Source organism: Gymnodraco acuticeps, unplaced genomic scaffold (assembly GCF_902827175.1).
Source record: "Gymnodraco acuticeps unplaced genomic scaffold, fGymAcu1.1, whole genome shotgun sequence".
Lineage (NCBI taxonomy): Eukaryota > Metazoa > Chordata > Actinopteri > Perciformes > Bathydraconidae > Gymnodraco > Gymnodraco acuticeps.
Window position 1 is genome coordinate 96,648 of NW_022989767.1, and position 21,370 is coordinate 118,017.

General features: G+C 41.9%; 2 protein-coding genes across 3 annotated transcripts in view; both read left to right on the plus strand.

Moving 5' to 3' along the window:
- Nucleotides 1-749: 749 nt before the first annotated feature.
- si:dkey-171c9.3 lies at nucleotides 750-4,572 on the plus strand. 2 transcript variants are annotated; one of them, XM_034216610.1, is made up of 4 exons: nucleotides 757-845; nucleotides 2,034-2,140; nucleotides 2,869-3,166; nucleotides 3,417-4,572. In XM_034216610.1, the coding sequence occupies exons 1-4, from the start codon at nucleotides 788-790 to the stop codon at nucleotides 3,920-3,922; spliced, it is 969 nt and encodes a 322-aa protein (XP_034072501.1). In that variant the 5' UTR covers nucleotides 757-787; the 3' UTR covers nucleotides 3,923-4,572. The 2 variants fall into 2 exon arrangements, with proteins under 2 accessions (XP_034072505.1, XP_034072501.1); XM_034216614.1 differs by lacking the exon at nucleotides 2,034-2,140 and having other exon boundaries at nucleotides 750-845.
- A 7,208-nt stretch (nucleotides 4,573-11,780) lies between these two features.
- tnfsf10l (TNF superfamily member 10, like) overlaps nucleotides 11,781-21,370 on the plus strand; it is a 64,421-nt gene continuing 54,831 nt past the window's right edge. The window contains exon 1 of the mRNA XM_034216574.1: nucleotides 11,781-12,273. Coding sequence (XP_034072465.1) covers nucleotides 12,052-12,273 — 222 coding nt within the window. The 5' untranslated portion in view covers nucleotides 11,781-12,051. The remainder of the gene's footprint in view (nucleotides 12,274-21,370) is intronic.

A 21,370-nucleotide genomic window follows, 5' to 3' on the forward strand; every position in this document is an offset into this window, starting at 1 on the left:
ATGCAGGACTTTTACTTATTTTGACAATAATGTATTGGTACTTTAACTCAACTAAAGCATCTGAATACGTCTTCCCCCTCTGCATGTGCAACAAAACACTCGTACTTAAAAAGTCCCCCCACGTTCACTTTATTTGAACATCTCAATACTGCAGCGTTGGAGGCCGGCAGTACATACCGTCCAGTCTGGCTGTAATGAAGTCATCAGAGAGAGATGTCATCTTACAACACAGCTTTATTTCACCTCCACTCCCTGTTTACATCATCCAAAACACAAAATGCTTTCACATGAGAGCAGCTTCAACCAGATTTGTTACGTCTCCTCCATCAGGGCTGTGATGAATTGTTTCATAAATCTTAGGATTTGCTGGTCATTGGGTTGGGTTTGGACTTTACATTAAGGGTGTCATGGAGATCTACACACACACACACACACACACACACACACCACACACACACACACCACACACACACACACACACACACACACACACACACACACACACACACACACACACACACACACACACACACACACACACGATCAGCTCATCGAAACCGGAGTCAAACCACAAAAGTAATGCATTTCAAAAGATGTCTTGATGACTTGATGACTTCTCCTTGGCCGTTCATCTTCTTTTCTTCATCATTTTGACCTCATGACAACAGAGAAGAATGATTTGGCGGGTTTTGAGTAACACTTGTCATTTCCTTATGCTGTCAAAAAGGTAAACAGCTGCAACACACACACAGGAAGTGGGTGAACTTATCCGTCAAAGCATTTCCGTATGAACTCATTCGCCCCGCAGACACTAAACCGTGAACTATCGCCCCTGTTACCAACTGGTAAGTGGATCTACAGACATTAAAAGCTTCCTGATGTTTCCTGTATCTTGCTTTCATATTCTTTTGGTACATTTACGTAACCTTTGGCTGTAATCTCACCCTCTTGGCCCTGGAGATGCCTTCTTCCTCCTGCCAGGTATCACAGTAAATCAGGAGTTGCCCTTTTTTATGGGTCGTACTTCATAAATCTTAAAGTTTTATGAAGTTATGCAAGTTTATTAGCCTCTATTTGGTCTGCAAACCTTTAAATATGTTATTGTTTCGTGTTATCTGTCTGGTTTTTTTGGAGGCTAAGAAAGGTTAACTCCTTTTGTGCAATATGAAAAAACTGAAGATGATATATTGTGAAGACCTTTTGGTTGTTTATCCTCATAAGGGGTAATACAACTTTAAATACTCCCACCCAGAAGGCTATCTCTTTGGATTTGGATGGGTGTGGAGGGAACACTGTATATTAATGGGTCAACTGAGGCTTGTTTGTGTTGAGATTTTTATACAAACCTTATCTTGATCTAAGAGAAAGTAAGGTGCGTCACCATTATAATCAAAGATGTTTAAATGGACGTACAGCCAGGAATAAAAAAGATTGCTTTGCTCATCAGGATATCCAAGTTAGACTGCCAATAGAAGACATTCTTTGTTTGAGCTGTAATTTGTTCCACATTTGTGCTTCATTCTCTATCTTGTCCCCCTCTCTGGGCTCTGACCGTATTGAACTGTGATCCACTGAGTGAGTACTGGCAGCACACTATGGTGACACGTCGTATAATATAACGTTTGTTAAACACACAATAGGACTGCAGTGGTCTGGTGGAGTTTCATTGGGAGCGTCATTTGCTTTGGCTGAACTGAGGGTGCTTGGAAAGGAAGGAGAAACTGTCTGAGTATGTTTGGTTTACAGAGGAAACCATTACCACATGGCGAGCGAGAGGTCATAAATATGCTTCAAACCTGATTTGAGTCGCATTTTTACCTGCATCAAATTATCCTTAACCAGGATCAAATGTAACCATTATTTCTGATTCACAAGATGGCCATTAAGTGCCAGATGAAGTCCTTTTACATTACTTTCAGTAAATTGCAGTCGTACTTTTAGAACCAGAGAGGTAGATAAGGAAGTTGTTATATCATGTTCAGTTTCACATTACTTTCACACTGTCTGCCTCATCTGCTTCTCTAATTTCTCAGTCAGAAAATACAAAATACAACCAACTTATCAACTGCCGTATGAAGATACATTAGGATGGTCGAATACATATTTTTATGTTTGTGAATCAGCGTCCTGGAGAGCAATGGTAGCTATGAGTTTCCAATATATTTCATAATAAAAACAGTTCGCTCTAGCACCCCTGTTAGCTTATTCTTTGAAATGAAAAAGTATTGCATGCTGAATCAAATTTAGACAGACCCTTTCTAACAATCACAAGTCAGTACAAAGCGTTTTTTCCTCGTTTTGTTGAAATGGCTACAGATGTGTTCGCGTTAGCATCCGTTTGTGGCGTCTCAACTTGAAATGACACAGCTCTAAATCTATTAAATACACAAAAACAATGCGAGTTTAGAGAAAGAGGTCAGGTAGCTGCTTTGGACCCCAGCACGTCCTACTTGAGACTTCCTGTTGGCTCATTCGGTGAGAGGCTGTGGTCGACGCCTCAATCTTACTTTCCATCTGATCTGTGCTGTGTTTCCTTCCTCTGTGAACATCAGTGCTGATAACTCTCTCTTTTGCCGTTTTCCGATACATACAGTATAACATTCATCCCATTTGTAGCTTATCTTTTTCTTCTCTAATCTAAAACAGGTGAGGAATGTAGGAATAATAATCCTGCACCATTTAGGAGAAATATTGATGTGCTGCCTGGCATTTTTTGCAAGCACTCATGTAATAAAAAGAAAATAGCTATTTATAGAAAGGAGGCAATGACTTTTCTGTACTTTTGAGCCTTCTGGCGTCGCAATATTCTCCAGAAAAGGCAAAGATTTCCTTTAAATTGTACTTAAAGTATTGCTTTCATCCATACAGGATCCGATGCAGGCAGTGAGTGCAGATCTGAGGGCGCCAGAACCCACTCCGGGGGACCTCAAGAGAATCAGCCTAAACATCGAGGTTCTTGATGAGTTTGCCCAAAATATGTCCCGGAACATACTCCAGTCTTTTGTGAGCCAAATGGAAATGGAGGAGGACTGCATGACGTCCACATGTATTCAAAACCAGTTGGTTGAAGAGTTCGCCTCAGCTGTGGTTGATTTGAGAGAAGTTTGGAGAAGTCAAAACGTCGAGGACCACCAAGATGGTTCCAAGAGTTCAAGATCAACTGTGGGTATGTATTATTTATTATGTACACTTATTTGTCTTTTTTTGTTTGGCCGCAAGTGTATAGCCCGTTCAGCACTTTACATTTCATGAAGTTATGAGCTGTTTTGTTTTCTTTTATGGATGTTTTATGTGTATGAGGACCCCAGGAAGAACACCCAATGCTCATGCTAGTGCTAATGGGGATCCTAATAAAGAATAAGAATAACTGGGTGGAGGACAGGTTAAACATCTGTCTTTCTTGATTGAATCCACAGAGATGGATCCAGACCTCCAGACCTCCAGAGAGACTTCTCGCCCACCTTTCCCCCAGTCAGGGCTGCCCATCGTGGGATCCATCGATTACCCCGACGCCCCTCCAACCACGCCTCTCCTCCCAGAGCTCGAGAAGAACCGACAAAGTTTCGACAGGAAGCTAAAAGGAGGCTTGGCGAAGGTTTTCCTGCCTTCACCTCCACCCACTACCCCGAAATTCAAAGACTCTGACGGAGAACCCAACGACCCCCAGGTGGAGTTGATGGAGCATCTGATGCTCTCGCTGTCCACGGATGACTTGGAGAGAGATTATTTACCGGTAGGATCTCAACGTGGAGCCAAGATGGAGGCTTTTGCGGAGGGTCTTTCATGTGACATCATTGACTGGGTGTTGAGCGATGAAAACGAAGAAAACAGGGACGACGATAGCGATCTCCACGTGCTCGCCCACCAACTGGCTGAAACCATCATCACTTCCTCCCTTGATGAAGCTAAGACGCTTGTGTAGTATTTTAATGTGATTTATGGCATAGATAAATATTGAAATCAACCCACACATTACCTCCAGGCTGACTGCCAATGTCTCGTTGAAATGTGATTTACTGCGATAATATTGTTTTATATTATGATTTAAATTGTCTGTCAGAGTTTACTCCCAAACATAGTTCAGGTAAAGCTCATTCAGAGGAGAGTGAAATATTACCCGTAGTTATTACAAAAAGTGAGCAGAGATCCAACAAAAAGACGGTTTAATCGTAGGTAAAACGAAATCTGGCACTTTTAATGACGCATATTTCCTGGATGCTGTATAGAGGCTGAATGAAGAACCTGAGGTAAGGGTTTGAGTGCAAGATGGATCAAAAAGATAAATACATTGGCAGTAAAACTCTAAGAGTTGTTTATGTCATTTTGACTGGGATCCAACAACAATACTCATAAATGTCCTGTAGATGGCGTCACAGGAGTAATGGGTTTCTTCAGCATGAGGTCAGTGAGGGTCAACTGAGGTATTACCTATCAACAATTGGATATAAATCAGTGTTGTATGTGTGCCAGATTGTTGAATGTGTCTTTTAAATAGCTTGTGTTTTCTGCCTGGGTTTGTTTTTTTATTTATATAGTCAATGCTGAAAATAAAAACGTTATTTTTGAATTCATTTTTTAAATGTATTTATTCGTTTATTTGGCAGCGACATTAATGAACACTTAAAACATGAAATATTCCAAGTGTAAATATGCCGGATTTAGCTTTGAGCTACTTTCCATCCGCTGTCCCTCACATTAAGAAAATGAAAATTAAGATGATTAAGACGGACTTTTATTAATCCCTCGTGGGGAAATTGTTTCTCTGCATTTGACCCATCCTGTGTTAGGAGCAGTGTGCTGCCATTTTGAACAGCGCCCAGGGAGCAGTGTGGGGAACGGTGCCTTGCTCAGGGACACCTCGGTAGCACTTGGTCTTGCCGGGACTTGAACTGGGAACGGGACTTGAACTTTTATCCATGTATTTTTTCTTTTAATGTTTATTTTATTAGCTTTTCTTTTTAATGACTGATTTTAAATGCCATTTTCTTAATCTCTTTCATTTTTTGTAAAGCACTTTGAATTGCCTTGTGTTGAAAAGTGCTATATAAATAAACTTGCCTTGCCTTGCCTTGCCTTGCCTTGCCTTGCCTTGCCTTGCCTTGCCTTGCCTTGCCTTGCCTTGCCTTGCCTTGCCTTGCCTTGCCTTGCCTTGCCTTGCCTTGCCTTGCCTTGCCTTGCCTTGCCTTGCCTTGCCTTGCCTTGCCTTGCCTTGCCTTGCCTTGCCTTGCCTTGCCTTGCCTTGCCTTGCCTTGCCTTGCCTTGCCTTGCCTTGCCTTGCCTTGCCTTGCCTTGCCTTGCCTTGCCTTGCCTTGCCTTGCCTTGCCTTGCCTTGCCTTGCCTTGCCTTGCCTTGCCTTGCCTTGGTGACCTTCCAGTTGCCAAGCCAAGTCCCTATCGATTTCGCCACCACCGCCCTAACATAGCAGTACAAATACATAAAATGCAAGAAAAGTGTAAGAGTAAGAGTAGAATACCCAAGTATTTAGGACATGGTGATACACTATAGCAGCATTGTATTGCACTTTAATGAAAATGCATCACACCACAAAGGAAATCCTACACCGCAGTATAATTGAGTTCGATGCTGGGAAGTTATTAGGTTATTTCCCTTGTCAACGTCTTAAAACTCTTTCTAGATTCAGTGATTCATCCTCCCCTGGACGAAGCTGAATGGTGGCATTCGGGATGAGAAATTGGTTAAAAAAAAAAAATGTTATACTCACTTCCTTACTGAGATGAGATCAGAAAAGAGGGAGCCATTGTGCTTAAACGAAACCGTGTTGGATCCTGCAGAATGAAACACTTTCACTGTTCTCCTATTATTGAATTAAAGTTTGTCGTAAAACTCCAAATCCAACCACAGAAATGCTTTGAATAAAGAGTTTTATGGCATCTGGTATTGCTCACACTGCAGACGCTTTTAAGATGGGAGATAATGGCTTTACGATCCAGGTTTACACAGAGCCTAATGTTTGCTCTCTTATGTTTGCGTGAGCGTGCAAACACGAAAGCACTTGCACTCGGAGAAATAACAAAGTCAGTGTTGCACAACCAGCAGAACAGCTTCATCTGCGTGGGACAACAAAAGGACAAACAACGAAACTAATAACACATGTCTTGCATTTAGAATAGATACAGATTTAACAATATCACCTAAAACCTAATTTGTTGTATGAGTAGCTGATGGCTGTTAATTGGCTTACTATTTGGCTCCGCAATGAAACGCCAACAATCTTAATATGACGGATGTTTTATAATCATTCATGGTCCAAAGATGATGAACATATTAAGGGATCCCTCAAAGTTTCCCCTTTGAAACATCATGAGGTTCACATTTGTGGTTTTAAGTGAAATGTCTCAATGACTGTCGGTTGGATTGCCATGGATAATTTGACACAGACGCCTCGTGATTTGTAACAATTCGGTGATGCATTAGCTCTTGATCTCTAGAGCCATCACTATATCAATATTTGGATGTTAGAAAATACAAAATGTTGGAAACTAAGTAAGAAAGGGTTAAGCCCTGGGGTCAAAATATGCAGGGGTTTATTTGGTGCTGTTTCAAGTACTGGTGATTCAATGAAATAGGAGGTCCATTAAAGATCCTGAATTTGAAGGCCCCAAAACACTCTGGAAACGTCCAACTTTTGAAATAATTGCGTCCCAAGCCATTGCAAATTTAGCAGAAATGAAACAATAGGAATGTTCCCTCTCATAGCTTTGTAAATATTACATTAAATGAGGAAAATGTAGTCTTTTGCAGGTAAGTCAGACTAGGGTAAATAGCTATAGAAAATGTTTACAAATCTCTACAAAGACCTCCTGTTTTAAAGATTGTTTTAGCAAAATTCCTCAAAACGTTGCTGTTCATTTGAGCCGCACATGCACACAAACAAAGCACAATACACACACACACACACACGTTGCCCGGGCAGCAGTGTGTGCTATTCCCTCAGGTCTGATACACGATACATCGAGGAATGCTTAGTCTGAACTTCTAACTCCCACCGCTGATCACCATTATGTGTTCTCACCACGGGACGCTCATTGACCGACACACTCACACACACTCAAACACGTGCACACATACTGCAGGGATGGGTGGACAGCTGTGTAGTCAGAGGAAACACACACACACACACACACACACACACACACACACACACACACACACACACACACACACACATCTGGAGAAACGCTTGTTGTGTTGTCAGGTGGTCGGCTGCCAAAAAAAGAGTGAGGCTGAGGGAGGAGGCGTGATGACACATACAAGATGTAGAGCAGAGGGTTTACACATCCCATAATAATCATTTTAATGGAGCTAGGGAGAAGATATTACACCAACTACATATCCTGTGTGCAAGAGTAAAGTCATTTTGAAAACGGTACTGGTTAATCTATAACATATATTCAATATTTTTCCACGTTTGCAAGGTTTTGTTGCGCCCATATTGCATGAAATAACTTGAGCTTGAATATTCATGTAAAGTTAACAATTTGGAGAAATATATTGTATGCTATAAATGTTTTATATTTAATAGTTGAAGGGTTTGTGGGGTCTTTTTTGGCTTTAAGATGCACAACATCGAGAAAAGTTTCACCTTAAAAGAAATTCGAAAATGTGTTTTTTACATAGAAGACATAGCAACATTCTATATCATTGTTTTTTATCAGTTTTCTGGGTTTAACCGGTTCTTGAGAGAAATGTCTTGCCCTTTAGCGGATTACGGCTCCACATGTTCACCAGTTCTGTCTCTCTGCTGTTGGTTAAGGGGTTTTCAGAACAGTTGTGGGCCAAAAAAACAAAAATAATGAGCTGAAATACACTAAACCCCTCCATAAAGCTGAGGGGAAACTCGAGGTTTGCAACATATTTACATTACACAAAATCCATTGATCCCTTGTCCCAATAAAAAATGTTTATTAGAGCAACTTTTATTGCAAAACTATTGTTTCACATTTGGACGGTAGAACATTCACTTTCACAATAATCCATCAGAGGATTGAAGTATTTCTTGCATCACTGCAGATTTGGTCAATTATATTCCTTTCTAAGCACGGCTATGAGTTGACCTGCTTCTATATTGTTCACCTTCTTTTATATTAACCATCATATTAAGGAGTGTCATAATGTTTCCATTGTGTTGTTGTCTTAATATGTCTCCACTTTACTTTTTAACATAACATCTCAGTACTGCATTAAAAACATTGGAAATAAGTTGTAGCATTTTCTGTTCAAGGAATGATTGACGTCAATCATTCCTAACGGTTAGATAGTTTGGAATCGACTTTTCTTCCAATATTTCAGTACGTTTTAACTTCTTTAAATAGTATTTAGTTATGTTGAACCTTAAGGTTGAATAAACTGGCCTGTAATTGAACGTTTGCTGCTTTCAGTGTGAAAGTAGTGTCCTTCTTTGAATTTGCATTGACCCCGTAAGCCAGTGGTTCTCAAACTTTTTCTGTCAGGCCCCCCTTTGGAGAAAAAAAAAAGTCGGGCCCCCCCAACACAAATAGTCAGGCTCAGTGGCGGCGCCAGAGATTTATTTTGGGGATGCTGTGGGGTAGCTTGACGTTTCATAGAGGGTGCTCAAACATTTAGGGATTCCCATTAATGTACCGGGCGCTACAGTGGAATGTTCTACTGCAACAATCCCCACGCATACGTACCCGCAACTGTTACAATGAAGGCTCGATAATCAGCTCACGGCATATAGGTGTAAGCAGGGGTAAAGTGCTATTTTTACAGGTGGTGTGTGGACCTCACATAGGGGGGTCCGGGGGCAAGCTCCCCCGGGAAGATTTATTTCTAAATATTGAAGTTAAAAGCATCAATCTGGTGCACGTTGACAGCAAAATGAAGAGATCTTCATACCTGTGTTTCATTTATTCTCTTATTTTTTTATAACTATAATGATCATATAAACGTGTGCCTCGGAAATAATTGTTTACATTAATCGTGACCAAAACGTTTGAGACCCACTGATATAACTTAGACTAAAGTTAACTATCTAAACACTGAGAGAGTCCTTTAGCTCACTGAGGCTCTCAGTCTGACAGGAGAGGACTCTCCTCCACCTTGTTGTTGAAAAAACTCCTTATATCCATTAGCGTAGCTCGCTAGCGCCGGAAGCTTTAATGAAACACAGAGACCCAGACGTAATAGTACTGTATCATATTATTTTCGAATCAATAATTTTTTTAATTATGATTTTTTTTTTAAATAACCATTTTTCCTCCTGGTCTCTCGCCTCCTGTCATGCCTCTGCGCCCCCCAGGGGGGGCGCGCCCACCACTTTGAGAACCACTGCCGTAAGCAATGTGTTTCACCAACAAATGCTCTGCTTCAGCTTCCAGTTTGTATGTTATACGAGAGCCATTGCCAATAAAGAAGCTTGTTTTCTTGCCTGACTTTTCATACATTATAAAATAGGTGATCGTAACTGACATTTGACCCGGGTTTCATACTATTTTATCTTCAGTGACTATATCATTTAAAGGCTGCTGAGTGCATTGGTCTTTTTTTGGCTCCTGGCTCTAAAATCATAAATCTGAATGAGGTGGGATTAGCAAACCTGTAAAGTAGAGACTGAACACTCAACTATCGTGTTTCAGGAGTTACTAACAAGAGACTGTGCTTTAGGTGCTGTTTACACGAGAACGCAAACGGTTGTATCCGCTACTTTTCTCTTTTGTATAGCCCGTTGTACACACGAGGCCGTAACGGAGACGCGGAAACGATAACGGGTCCCAAGGTGGATAGATCTGCAACCGGAACGCTCTGGGGGCCAAACGGCTCAGTGTGTACGCCCCATACGATCATTTCCTGATAACGATGAAGCCATAGCCCCGCCTCTCCCCACCTCTGCTGCTCACTGCTGTAGCATGGTCAGTAGCTACAGATGTTAGTGCAACATCTACAGCTCCTCTACCACAACCATCAACAACAAGTGGACATGGAGAACTACACGAACTACATGTTGCTAAATCCACCGCGGGGCATAAACAGAAGGGCAACAATGGCAACCATGCTCGGGGGGGTCTTCTTCGCTGCTTTTGGTGTATTTTGTGGCAGAAGTACAGCGCCACTTACAGGCCCGGCATATGTAATACAGCGTCTCCAGCGCTCCCGAGCGGTCTCGTGTGAACGGAAGACTTTTTGGATATCGTATTCGGGTCGTTTGCGTTTCGTATGCGTTTGCATGTAAATGGGGTCTCACACTTTGTTTAAAATGTCTGTATTTACAAATTTTACCACCTTAATTAAGCGTGTTTGCATGCTAATACTTGCTTATTTGCTAACTAAGTAGGCTACCACATTGAATCTGGCTTTGTCACCTCTATTTCCTTTCATTCAGGAAGAAAAAAGTGGTTTGACAATATCCTCGGGGAAAGAAGGAAGAATAATCAAATTCTAAAGCGAGTCAGTATTACCACATAGGATCATTTACATGCTGCAACCTTCACTGGGATACATCTGCAAGTGTTTGACTCGAGGCATCAGTGCAGGTGCAAAGTAAAGGTTGTGACCTTGAGATGTTGAAATATCATCCAGACAAAGACCTTATGACAGATTCTGCCCTCAAGGAGTCCGAAACACATTCAGCTCCATCACAACAGGCACTTTGGTATGGAACATATTTGACTATTTTTTCATCTGAATTCAGATTTTTCTCATTTATTTCAGTCCACATTTTATTGTCTTATGCCGCTGCTGTCAGAGGAACATGTGGCGTTCACATCTGGATCAGGCCCCCAGGTGGATTACACTGCAGTTTTTCTGAAGGAGAGCTGGAGTCGGGACCGTTTGTCTGGACCACACCGACGGAAACAAAGGAAAGTCTGTTGTTAAAACCACTGGATTCAATAGTGGGTGTCTTGCGAACCGACCACAAGATTTATCATATCGTCGTTTACTATTCATGGTGCAGATTTAGCTAATTAGAAAGTGTCACAACCATGCAAGATGATCCAAATGGAGGACAAGTTTGAACATATTGTGGTTCAGAGCTAAAGCAATTATCCCCCAAGTCCCCATTTAACACATTTGGCTTCACAGCTGGAGTGAGGACCTTATATTTCTGTGTCTTTCTCTGGTAATAACTCCCTCTGCCAGCGGAGGGAGACCAATGCTCCAGCTCTGAAGAAACACGTGTAAAATGTTTGTCATTCATCTTTTCCGTTCTTAGAGATGAACTGTAAACACAGAGTCTGTCTGAGAAAATATGATTCTGTATCTAGAGTCTCACTGCTCTGTATTACTGAGATTTAATACGGGACAGGGGCTTTATAGGCATACAGAAATACGCTGTTCGTCGCAATAAAATCTACATGTAGTCACTTCCCAATGAGGTCTCATCTTTGTGTTCCCACAGCTCGGGAAATAGAGTTCGAAAGCAGACTGAGAAAGAGCTTTATTTAACGTTATTTGTAATGTTAAAGCAAATAAAATCATTAGAAAAAAAGACAAAAGTGTCAATTAATTGGCGTTGTTCTTTCTTACTCCTTTTTTCAGATTGAACTCATGTATTGATTTTTCCAGCAATAAAGAAAACCAATTGAGAGACAGTCATTTAACAAAAAGCTTTTATTATTGATGACACATTGCTCCAATCCCTTTTCAAGAAAAGGAGAGAGAGAGAGAGAGAGAGATGAGACGGAGGAGAGATAGAGAGGAGAGATACCCGGAGAGAGAGAGAGAGAGAGAGAGAGAGAGAGAGAGAGAGAGAGAGAGCATTCCTCCATAGCTCCAGGGTGATGAAAAGGTTAAGCCTGCCCCCTCTCTGCTGCTCTCTCTCGGTTGCAGCCCCTCAGTGTGTCGCTGCCTCCTCCAGCAGCTCCTCTTTACACAGCAGCTCCACACTCAGACCCAAACTCTACCTTGGTCTCTCCTCTCTTGTCTGCACCTCCTTCCTCCACCATATGTGTGTCCTAGCTCCACGAACAGCTCCCCCGGACGCATGGAGATCTAACTTTGGTCATTGTGGAGTTGGCTGTTTTGTTTTCTACACTCCCTTGGTTTGATGTCTGCTCAAGCGTCGGGAATGCCATGGCCACTCCGAGCGCACAGCAGCAGCACCAGGATTATTTCAGGTCTGTGAGCAGCGAGTCCACCACCTACATGATGGTGCCGGCCGCCGGGCCCAGTGCGCCTCGGCGCCGGGAAGCACCGTCCAAAACCTGGGTGGCGATGGTGGTGATCGTGGTCGTTGTGCTGCAGATAGCCTCCACCACCGGGCTCTTCCTCTACCTGAACATGTCCATATCGCAGGTAAGGAGACGCACTTTGAGCGCGGAAAGACGCTGTATTTAACTGGGAAGTTTGGAGCACCTGAAAGTCGCTTTATGCACTTTTAGATTGATGCCAGAAAAACACAGCGTCTAGTCTATAACTTTTTTTAGTGAGTCTTTACGATGCATTGTTTCGCATTGACACTTGAGTTTAAATCACAGCTGAAAATCGCCCGCATATGCACTCTAACGTTTAGATAGATGCAATAAAAACGCAGCGAGTTGAGATTCTTATCTTGTAAATCCTTTTTGGAAGGAGTTTGGCTTTGTTCCTGAAGTTTCTCTATCTGATCCATATCGCAGCGAGTCTTTACGGTGCAATCCTGCAGAAAAGTAATTGGCACTTGAGTTTAAATCACCGCTGAATGTCGTATGCAGTTTAACTCTTAACACGATGCTATGAAAACAGTTGTAATTCTAAGTATTTTGTGATGAAGTTAAAGTTTCGTCAGTGGTGTAATTCATTTCTGGGAGAAGTTTGGCGAAGTTTCTAACTTGGAAAGCTGCTTTTCCTGGCTGCACTTTTAACAATGAAATCCAGATTTTACAAGACACCTGGCAGACAGAATTAGCAGTCTGTCTGTCTGTCTGATCGGCAGCGTTTATCTAACTAAATGGCTTACAATTGCGTGCTTAAATGAACATATTGGAGCTATTTGGGCAGAAAGTAGTTGTAAATTGCTTTCTAGGAGGTAACAGATGTCGTGTGCAGAGGTGAAATATGCAGGTCAGTGATGCAGTTTGGGTATTAACCCCCTGGGGTTTCATTTAAAAGCATTTCATCCCCCGGAATAAGATACTACCGCGCCTGTTATAGTTTTCAAGACGTTTAAAGGGATTTTAAGTGTTTAATATTCAATCTTTGGAAGTAAGAGGGTTTTTCTGCCTTATTTGCACAGCTGAATAATACTTGCTCAGACATGAATTTCTGCTGTCACGCTAAGTTAGTGCTAAACATGTTTACTGAGTGTTGTCATTGAGATGTTGTTCAGTGAGTCCCAGCTGGGGAAAGTACACACTGGCTAGTTAACTCAACAACTTCCAAAGCGTGTCATCATCTGTGTTGTATTATGTTGAGTGGGGAGGCATACAAACCGGGGAGAGCTCCAGTGTCACGTCTCTGTCCTCTTCCTTCCTCTGTCAGACAGGAAAAGCCTGATGCATTGTGATTTCAAAGTCACAGACACTCTTGAATCTTAACGTGAGGTCGACAGCCAGGTACACCTCGCAGGCACTTAGAAAACCTGCGGGGATGAAGTTTGAAACTGATGTATGAAGCTGATGATGTCTGAATTCCAGCAAGAGGCCTCTTTAAACTGTAACGCGACTCCTTCTCTATTGGGAGAGAGGAAACGACTTAACTGCGCATCTCCACATGAGAGGGATACCTTAGCATCTCTCCTACACACTTTCTTTGACCGTGCGGTGGCAGACAACGCTAAATGTCCTCTGGAGAATAAGCAGACATCTTTCCTTAATGCTTTCACAGCTAGTGTTAAATCAAACCGCAGGTATACGGTTCCTGGTTGAAGCTCGCTGCTGCTTATAAGATGGATTGTGAATCAGGCTCTCAGTGTGATGTCGGTCTACAGAAAGGAACGCAGCTGTGCTTTTCTGGCGAGCCGTATCATTTTTCACAATAACTGGAAACCAGGGATGATTCAGGTATACACATGTTCTTTCCAGCTTATTGAAGAGAACATCAAGTGTTTCCTTGAGTAGAAATATCAGATGAGGACGCTTATTCTAAATGATTAGTTGTATCGGTTTGTCATGTTGGTAGGAGCGTTCACTTTGATCAGATGCCACATTTAAGTGTAAAGCCTTAATTAACAGATTACGATGGTGAGTCATTGCATAGTGGAAACAACAGTTTGTTTATCACCAGTTATTGTTTTAATCTTCATGTAGACGTGCAGATGTGGTTTTAATAGAGTTGAGTTCATACCGCTCTAGAATAGATGCTTTTGTGTTAAAAAGACAGGAAATACCCAGAAAGGGAGAACACAAGTTGGACATAATGTATATCTGTGACACAACATTATAGTATACCAGGAGCACATTTCTATATGAAATGATTGATGACGTCTGCTGAGCAATGGCAAGGAAACGTCTGTCTGTATCATCGGAGAAAACAGACACATTTGTGACATGTAATATAAGCATATAGTGGATTAAAACGGACTTAAATCACCCGTTATTGTATCCACATTGCGTCAGGACAACCGACACATTTTATTACCATTTGATCTGTATCTTTATGAGGTAAATGATATTAAAGGAAGCGTAACAGAGTTTGCCTGCTTCCAATTCTCTCACTGGCATAAAGCAACAATCCAGTCCGAGCAGTTCAGATGTCTTTTTAAACTTTATGGGTTGGATAATAAGTTAAGATGTACGTTTATGAGAACGACTAAAGTCTCAACTTTGAGCCGTCCGCCTCGCCCCAAAATGAAAAACATGGAGCTTTGTATCAGCATGTGGGGAATCCCCTGGTTCTCATGCGAAGGCCGGCTATTTTTAATCTGGAAACAGGCCCTTCTTTGAATCTCAGTGCCGTTACACCCCATGCCAGCCTGGTAAAGACAAAAGACGGTGGAGACAATGAGCACAGCACAAAGAGGAACGTTCTGGTGTTGCCCCAGCACTTTGGCATTCACAAACAAACAGAGACACACACAAACACACACACACGTAAACAGAAGTTTGTGTCCGTTGCTGCTGAATGAGGCAAGCCGGTAGTTTACTCTATACATAAATATGCTTTGTGTCAGTAAACGTCCTTAATAAGTAAGGAACTTATCCAAAATGTAAAAAATATTGTATTTCCTATTGTGTGTGTGTGTGTGTGTGTGTGTGTGTGTGTGTGTGTGTGTGTGTGTGTGTGTGTGTGTGTGTGTGTGTGTGTGTGTGTGTGTGTGTGTGTGTGTAGTGTGTGTGTGTGTGTGTGTGTGTGTGTGTGTGTGTGTGTGTGTGTGTGTGTGTGTGTGTGTGTGTGTGTGTGTGTGTGTGTGTGTGTGATGTGTGTGGTGTGTGTGTGTGTGTGTGGTGTGTGTGTGTGTGTGTGTGTGTGTGTGTGTGGTGTGTGTGTGTGTGTGTGTGTGTGTGTGTGTGTGTGTGTGTGTGTGTGTGTGTGTGTGTGTGTGTGTGTGTGTGTGTGTGTGTGTGTGTGTGTGTGTGTGTGTGTGTGTGCTGTGTGTGTGTGTGTGTGTGTGTGTGTGTGTGTGTGTGTGTAATTGGCATTCCATTCCTTACACTTCATTGGTCCGCTCTATTATTGTTTGGGTTCACAGATCTGACCACCCTTACAAAACCCCCTGTGTGTGTGTGTGTGTGTGTGGTCTGTTTCACACAAACGACGTTGTGGGTGTCAGCTTGGCAGGGTGTGTGTAGATGAGTGTGTGGTCCGTTTGGCCAGTTCTTGTCTTTCCTATCTGTTATTGTGTGATTTAAGTGTGTTTTTATGTGTATGATCCATGATCTCAGGCTGTTATATCCACCCAGCATGAGGAGAGTAGGAACATCCTCAGAAATGTGTGCTGTGGGCAAATAAACCAGAAGGTCATTTTAGTGTTATTATAGATCAGAATCAAAGGCAGATTTGACATTGAATTAGAGTTCAGCCGCTGGAGGTTAAAGGTCAATGACTTTTGAATTAGATTAGGTAATCAGGGTCATCTACCAACCATAACATTACATTTCAAAAGCCCACTGGCAACAGGACAACTACTGGGAGATAGTGAGTCCTGAGGTCCTGGAAAACTGGATATTTCAACACTCCATAATATCCAATATCTCCGCCATACTCCTGACAAAATTCCAATTTCCCTTCCAGACCAATTAAGTGGTTTGCAGTCTCAATTTCAGGCAAAAAACCCACTTTATTTCACAGTTGAAAAGGGGGAAAGCAATCTGTGAACAAACTTGCTTTCTTTGGTGCATTTCTTCTTCCTGATAAATATCCAGAGAGGAAGCATGAGGAGCGATATCAACATTTAATATGCACCACATGTCCCTCAGCGAGAATCTAAACAGGGGCATCTTGGCATCATGGCTACCATCTTCAACACAAGGCCACATATTGCTTGAATTGAAGAGTTGGCGATACATAACCTCATCTATTGTTGGTACTGGCTACGTGTTCCCTCTGAAACCACTTGACATACCTTCTAATCAAAGGAACATGTGAGCCACGAAATCAGCGCCTTCAATTGAACCTGATAGCTGCGATACACAAACGCAACTTTTCCTCCCTCTCTGTGTGGCCTCAGCTGCCAAGAAATGTTCTGACGCTCCCTCCTATAGCGCAGTATAGAACAGTGTATGGGCTCCATGTATATTTATCCCTGAGTTTCACACTGGATCAGGTTTTATTGGTGAAGGTGGAGGTCAACGTTAGAGAATCAATAGAGGTCCTAACAAGAAACGGCAATATGTGTGTGACATCATGCAGCGCGTGTGCATTACAGCGGGAGTGTGTGTGAAGGAGAGGAACTTTAACCTCTCGTCCACACACACACACACACACACATACACACACACACACACACACACACACACACACACACCACACACACACACACACACACACACACACACACACACACACACACACACACATGTTCGTGATCAGAAATCAATTTAAAAGTTAAATCAAATCCCTCAATGCAAACATTTTGATTGAATTCAAAGCAACTAATGTACTTAAAGGTGGGGTAGGTAAGTTTGAGAAACCGGCTCGAGATACACTTTTTGTTATATTCCATGGAATGCTCTTAACGTCCCGATAGCAATGAATATCTGAAGTGCTTTGACAAAAAATACATAACAAAATGTCATCTGTGGAAGCCGTGGCGCTGTAAAAAGCACGACCAATCATCTGAGCCGGCCCGGCTAAAGTAACTGGATGACCTACCTGCCTGTCAGCCTTCCATCTGGGCACAAACTTATCTCGTGCCCTCATTGGTCATGTGCGCGTTCGTGTGTGTTGGAGGAGGGGCTCTGGAAGGAAGTGGTAGATTTGTTCCGGTTGTGTATTTTCAAATTCTAGCGCACTCGAGCTGGTTCCTCCAAAATGACCTTCCCCACTTGTAAGCAAACCTCCACACACCAGACTCCATTGCCAAAATACACATTCCCCCCCCCCCCCCCATACCTCTCCATCACACCTGCCTCTCCCTGTCTTTTCCCCTCCTGCCCCCCCGCTGACTGCTCTCTCTCTGTGTGTTATGGTTGAAGTCCAAATCTGGGAATCGAGTTACAGGCAGTTTTAGGGCTCGAGGGGGACGGACGAATATTTCAAGAGTGACACAAGCAATTTTTTTTCTGTTCTTTTATGAGGTAGGAGTTGATAAGTTGAGTAATTATTTGGCAGGACAGAGTGTGTGTGTGTCTAAACAGGCTCTGGGCATGTCTCCAAAGATGTGTGAGGTGTTTATGTGGGTGTACTATAACACACAAAATGAACACATTGTGAGATACAAGAGGCTTAAATGTACATTATTGTAAACACACACGTATGGTTAATGGGAGAAGGTGGAAGACATTTATTTGGCCTCGCTTTAAGCCTCGTGTCTAAATGAAGAAGACAAGGCCAACATGACATCGACTGAGTCATTTCTGAATAACAAACATGTTGGATAATGCACGCTTTTTGGCACTGGCCTTTTCTGCTCAACAATCGTTTGAAAATACCATAACCATTCATGAAACTAGTTATTTTTAACCCCATAAAAAGCACTTTTTTAACTTGATATATACTCTAAATCTCAGATGATGTTCTCAGAAATTCATTTGCACAACTAAGGTAAGGTAGAAATAAAGAATACCAATATATTGAAGTATTGTAAACTCTTGATGGACTCATAGTGTGCAGCTGAGCGATGTTTAAATCTACAGTAGCATATTTCAAAGTCCACTCAAGTCTCCAAATACATAACGTTCAATTTTGATTAACTACAATATTTTATTTGTAATAAATGGTATGGATGTTAGCAGTGAACTGATAGACCCAGAATACATGAAACTGTAGCCGAGTGTTGAACTGAAGGGTTATAACAACATAAAAGGGTGGGCTAAGGGGAAAGTCAAGAATTTAAGAAGCTAGAGTTTAACATAATAATAATAATAATTTATTATCTGACCACCTCAGACGGTGTAAACCACAATGCGTACTTAGGTTTACGTACAGATTAAACAACGTATATGAACACAATATAAGGGGCATCCATTTGTTACGGTGCTTGTAGGTGGATGTTGTTTCCTTTGGAAAGAGAAATGACAAAATAAGACCACTTATTTGTATTTATCAGACATTCAGAGGTAAACAAAATATATATTTTGCAAGAAAATGTGCTGTAAAAATCTAAAATGTCTCGGTTTTTATAAAGAAAGCTATTGATCCATATCTGTATATGTGGCTCATCATCTTTGCTCCTGTTTCTCTCCGTTAAGTCATCTTTAAACCCTTCCCTGGGACAATACGTCTAGCGCAACAACATGAGGACTTCATCTGTTATCAAACATGACATGTCTCAAAAGTCCCATCAATCAGAGAAGTTGAAGGAGATCAAAGATGAAAGTGCCTCCCCTAAAGATATTATTTGAGGGTTCAAAGAGAGGAGTGTGTGGCTATGCATATGTTATCTGATGGGGTACAGACATACTTGCCAACCTTGAGACCTCAGAAATCGGGAGCATTTCCAAAACCACCGCGGGGGGGGGGGGTAGGTGCTAGTGGATCGCCGGAGCTGTATTAGATTAACATTAACATGCTTATTGTAGGTGTAAGTGCACTGCCTTGCGGCCTGAAGCACATCCTTGATGGAGCATATGTGTGACTTTCAGTTGTGCGCGCTACTAAAGAGACGTGCTACCATGGGGACCAAACAATGGTGTAGCTGTATTAAAGTCCGAGTCCTGAGTAAATCTGATTTTGTTAGAAATCAGGAGAAATGCGGGAGAAATATGACCCCGGGAGGAAACCGGGAGAGGGCAATGAAATCGGGAGTCTCCCGCGAAAATCGGGAGGGTTGGCAAGTATGGGTACAGATATGCAGACATACCACACACACACACACACACACACACACACACACACACACACACACACACACACGGACACACGGACGGACACACACACACACACACACGGACACACACAACCTTGGCTTCACAGCTTGACACATGAAAACAGGATATTTGCGTTCACACGTTGGAATGCTCATTAGGATGTGTACAGCTGTGTGTGTGTGTGTGGTGTGTGTGCGTGTGCGTGTGCGTGTGTGCCCACAGCTGTGTATGTGTGTGGTGTGTGTGTGTGTGTGTGTGTGTGTGCCCACAGCTATGTGTGTGTGTGGTATCACTTTGTTTGCTCAGTCAACATGGCTATAAAGTGCTGATAAATGCCATTCATAGGACTTTAGGTTGCTAATAGATGAGCTACATGTGGTCACTGTCATCAGAGCTGATACCTTGGGTTCACCTGTAATGTGTTATTTTGTTCATCACTATCTTAACAGGAAGGACATTAATAAAGCTCTTATTTAACACATATCTTCCCGTCTTATTCATCAGTTGCTTGGTTTAAAATGTCAGATAAAAACTTTCAAGAAGCTGAAAAAGGTGTTATTTTGTTGACAGTGACTTAACGGAAAATAGTTGAAGCTTCATTTCACCAAAGCAGTGGATTTGATCATTGTTCAACTATAAAATCAAAGTTATGCAATAATCAAGAACAGTGGGACATAAAAATAAAGTTTTAGGTGAAGTAACGCCTTTTAAACGATATCAGCTTTCCCTTCTTTGATTTAATACTTCCCCCATGGTCTGGAACGATTAACAATGTGGTTTTGATGTACCTGTTTGTTAAATGATACAGACTTCATATGGATGAGCTTTTACCCACGTCTGAAAATCTAAAACGATGCACAAGCGCTCGGTTTCGGGAAATGAAAGGCTGCAGAAACCATTTTATAATGTATGGTGTTACTAGGAAACAGATGGTTAAGGATTTAATGTATCTAAATTGCAGAATGAAAGTGACCTAAAATGTCTCGGTTTTTATAAAGAAAGCTATTGATCCATATCTGTATATGTGGCTCATCATCTTTGCTCCTGTTTCTCTCCGTTAAGTCATCTTTAAACCCTGCAACGAAACATCCTTCCTCACGTTCATCCATCTTTGCTCATTTCAGATGTGTAAAATCTCCACATGGCTCCCATCATGAAACCAAATCCTTTCCATACTTTCTATAAGTGTGTCGTATCAAAGGAAAGGTGGGGGGGGGGAGCGTCTTAGCTCGGTTGGAACAAGCCCAATGCAACCATAGATAGACCTTGAGTTTGGTAAGGGGTTGTCAAGAGAGGTTTTTTAAGCTCACATTCCAATAACAAGTAGGCTTCCTGTAAAACCTGGAGTAATTAAATGCATCATTCCGATAAAAATGGTCTAAATAACGAGTTTGCTGAGAATGAAAAACTTATATTCAGGTTATTTCAAAGCCATTGTCACCACCACAGCTGAAATAGATGATTAGTTGATCAACAGAAAAAGCCATTTTGATTTCAAGCTAAGCTCCAGTCTCCTGTAATTCTTTGCCTTTTCACTCTATTTGACATTGGATACACCAACACATTTTTCTGTTAACTCTGATCAACAACCCGAGGGTGAATTGCTCTTGAAAATACAATGGATGTTAGTTAAAGCTCTTAGGTGAATTTCAGACTTAGTTCTGGTACAAAGTATAGTTGAAATCTTAGTAAAGCCTGTAATGCTCCTGGAAGTGCTGAGTGTGTGTGTTTATGAAGGCTTAATGCATGTGTCTTCATTGTAAAGGAGGACATTAAGTGAGTTATGTGGTCATGTATGGCTTTGTCCTAAAAATATGCATGAGTTTGTTGCAAGAGTATGCTACCTGATACGCCAGTGGTTTATTGGACGGAAAGTTCTCGGTTGGTCTAACATGATCTAACCCTGGCACCAGAAGGAGGGACACACATACTACCGAATATCCGGAGCCCGAAAAATGGTATTCGGACACACACACACACACACACACACACACACACACACACAC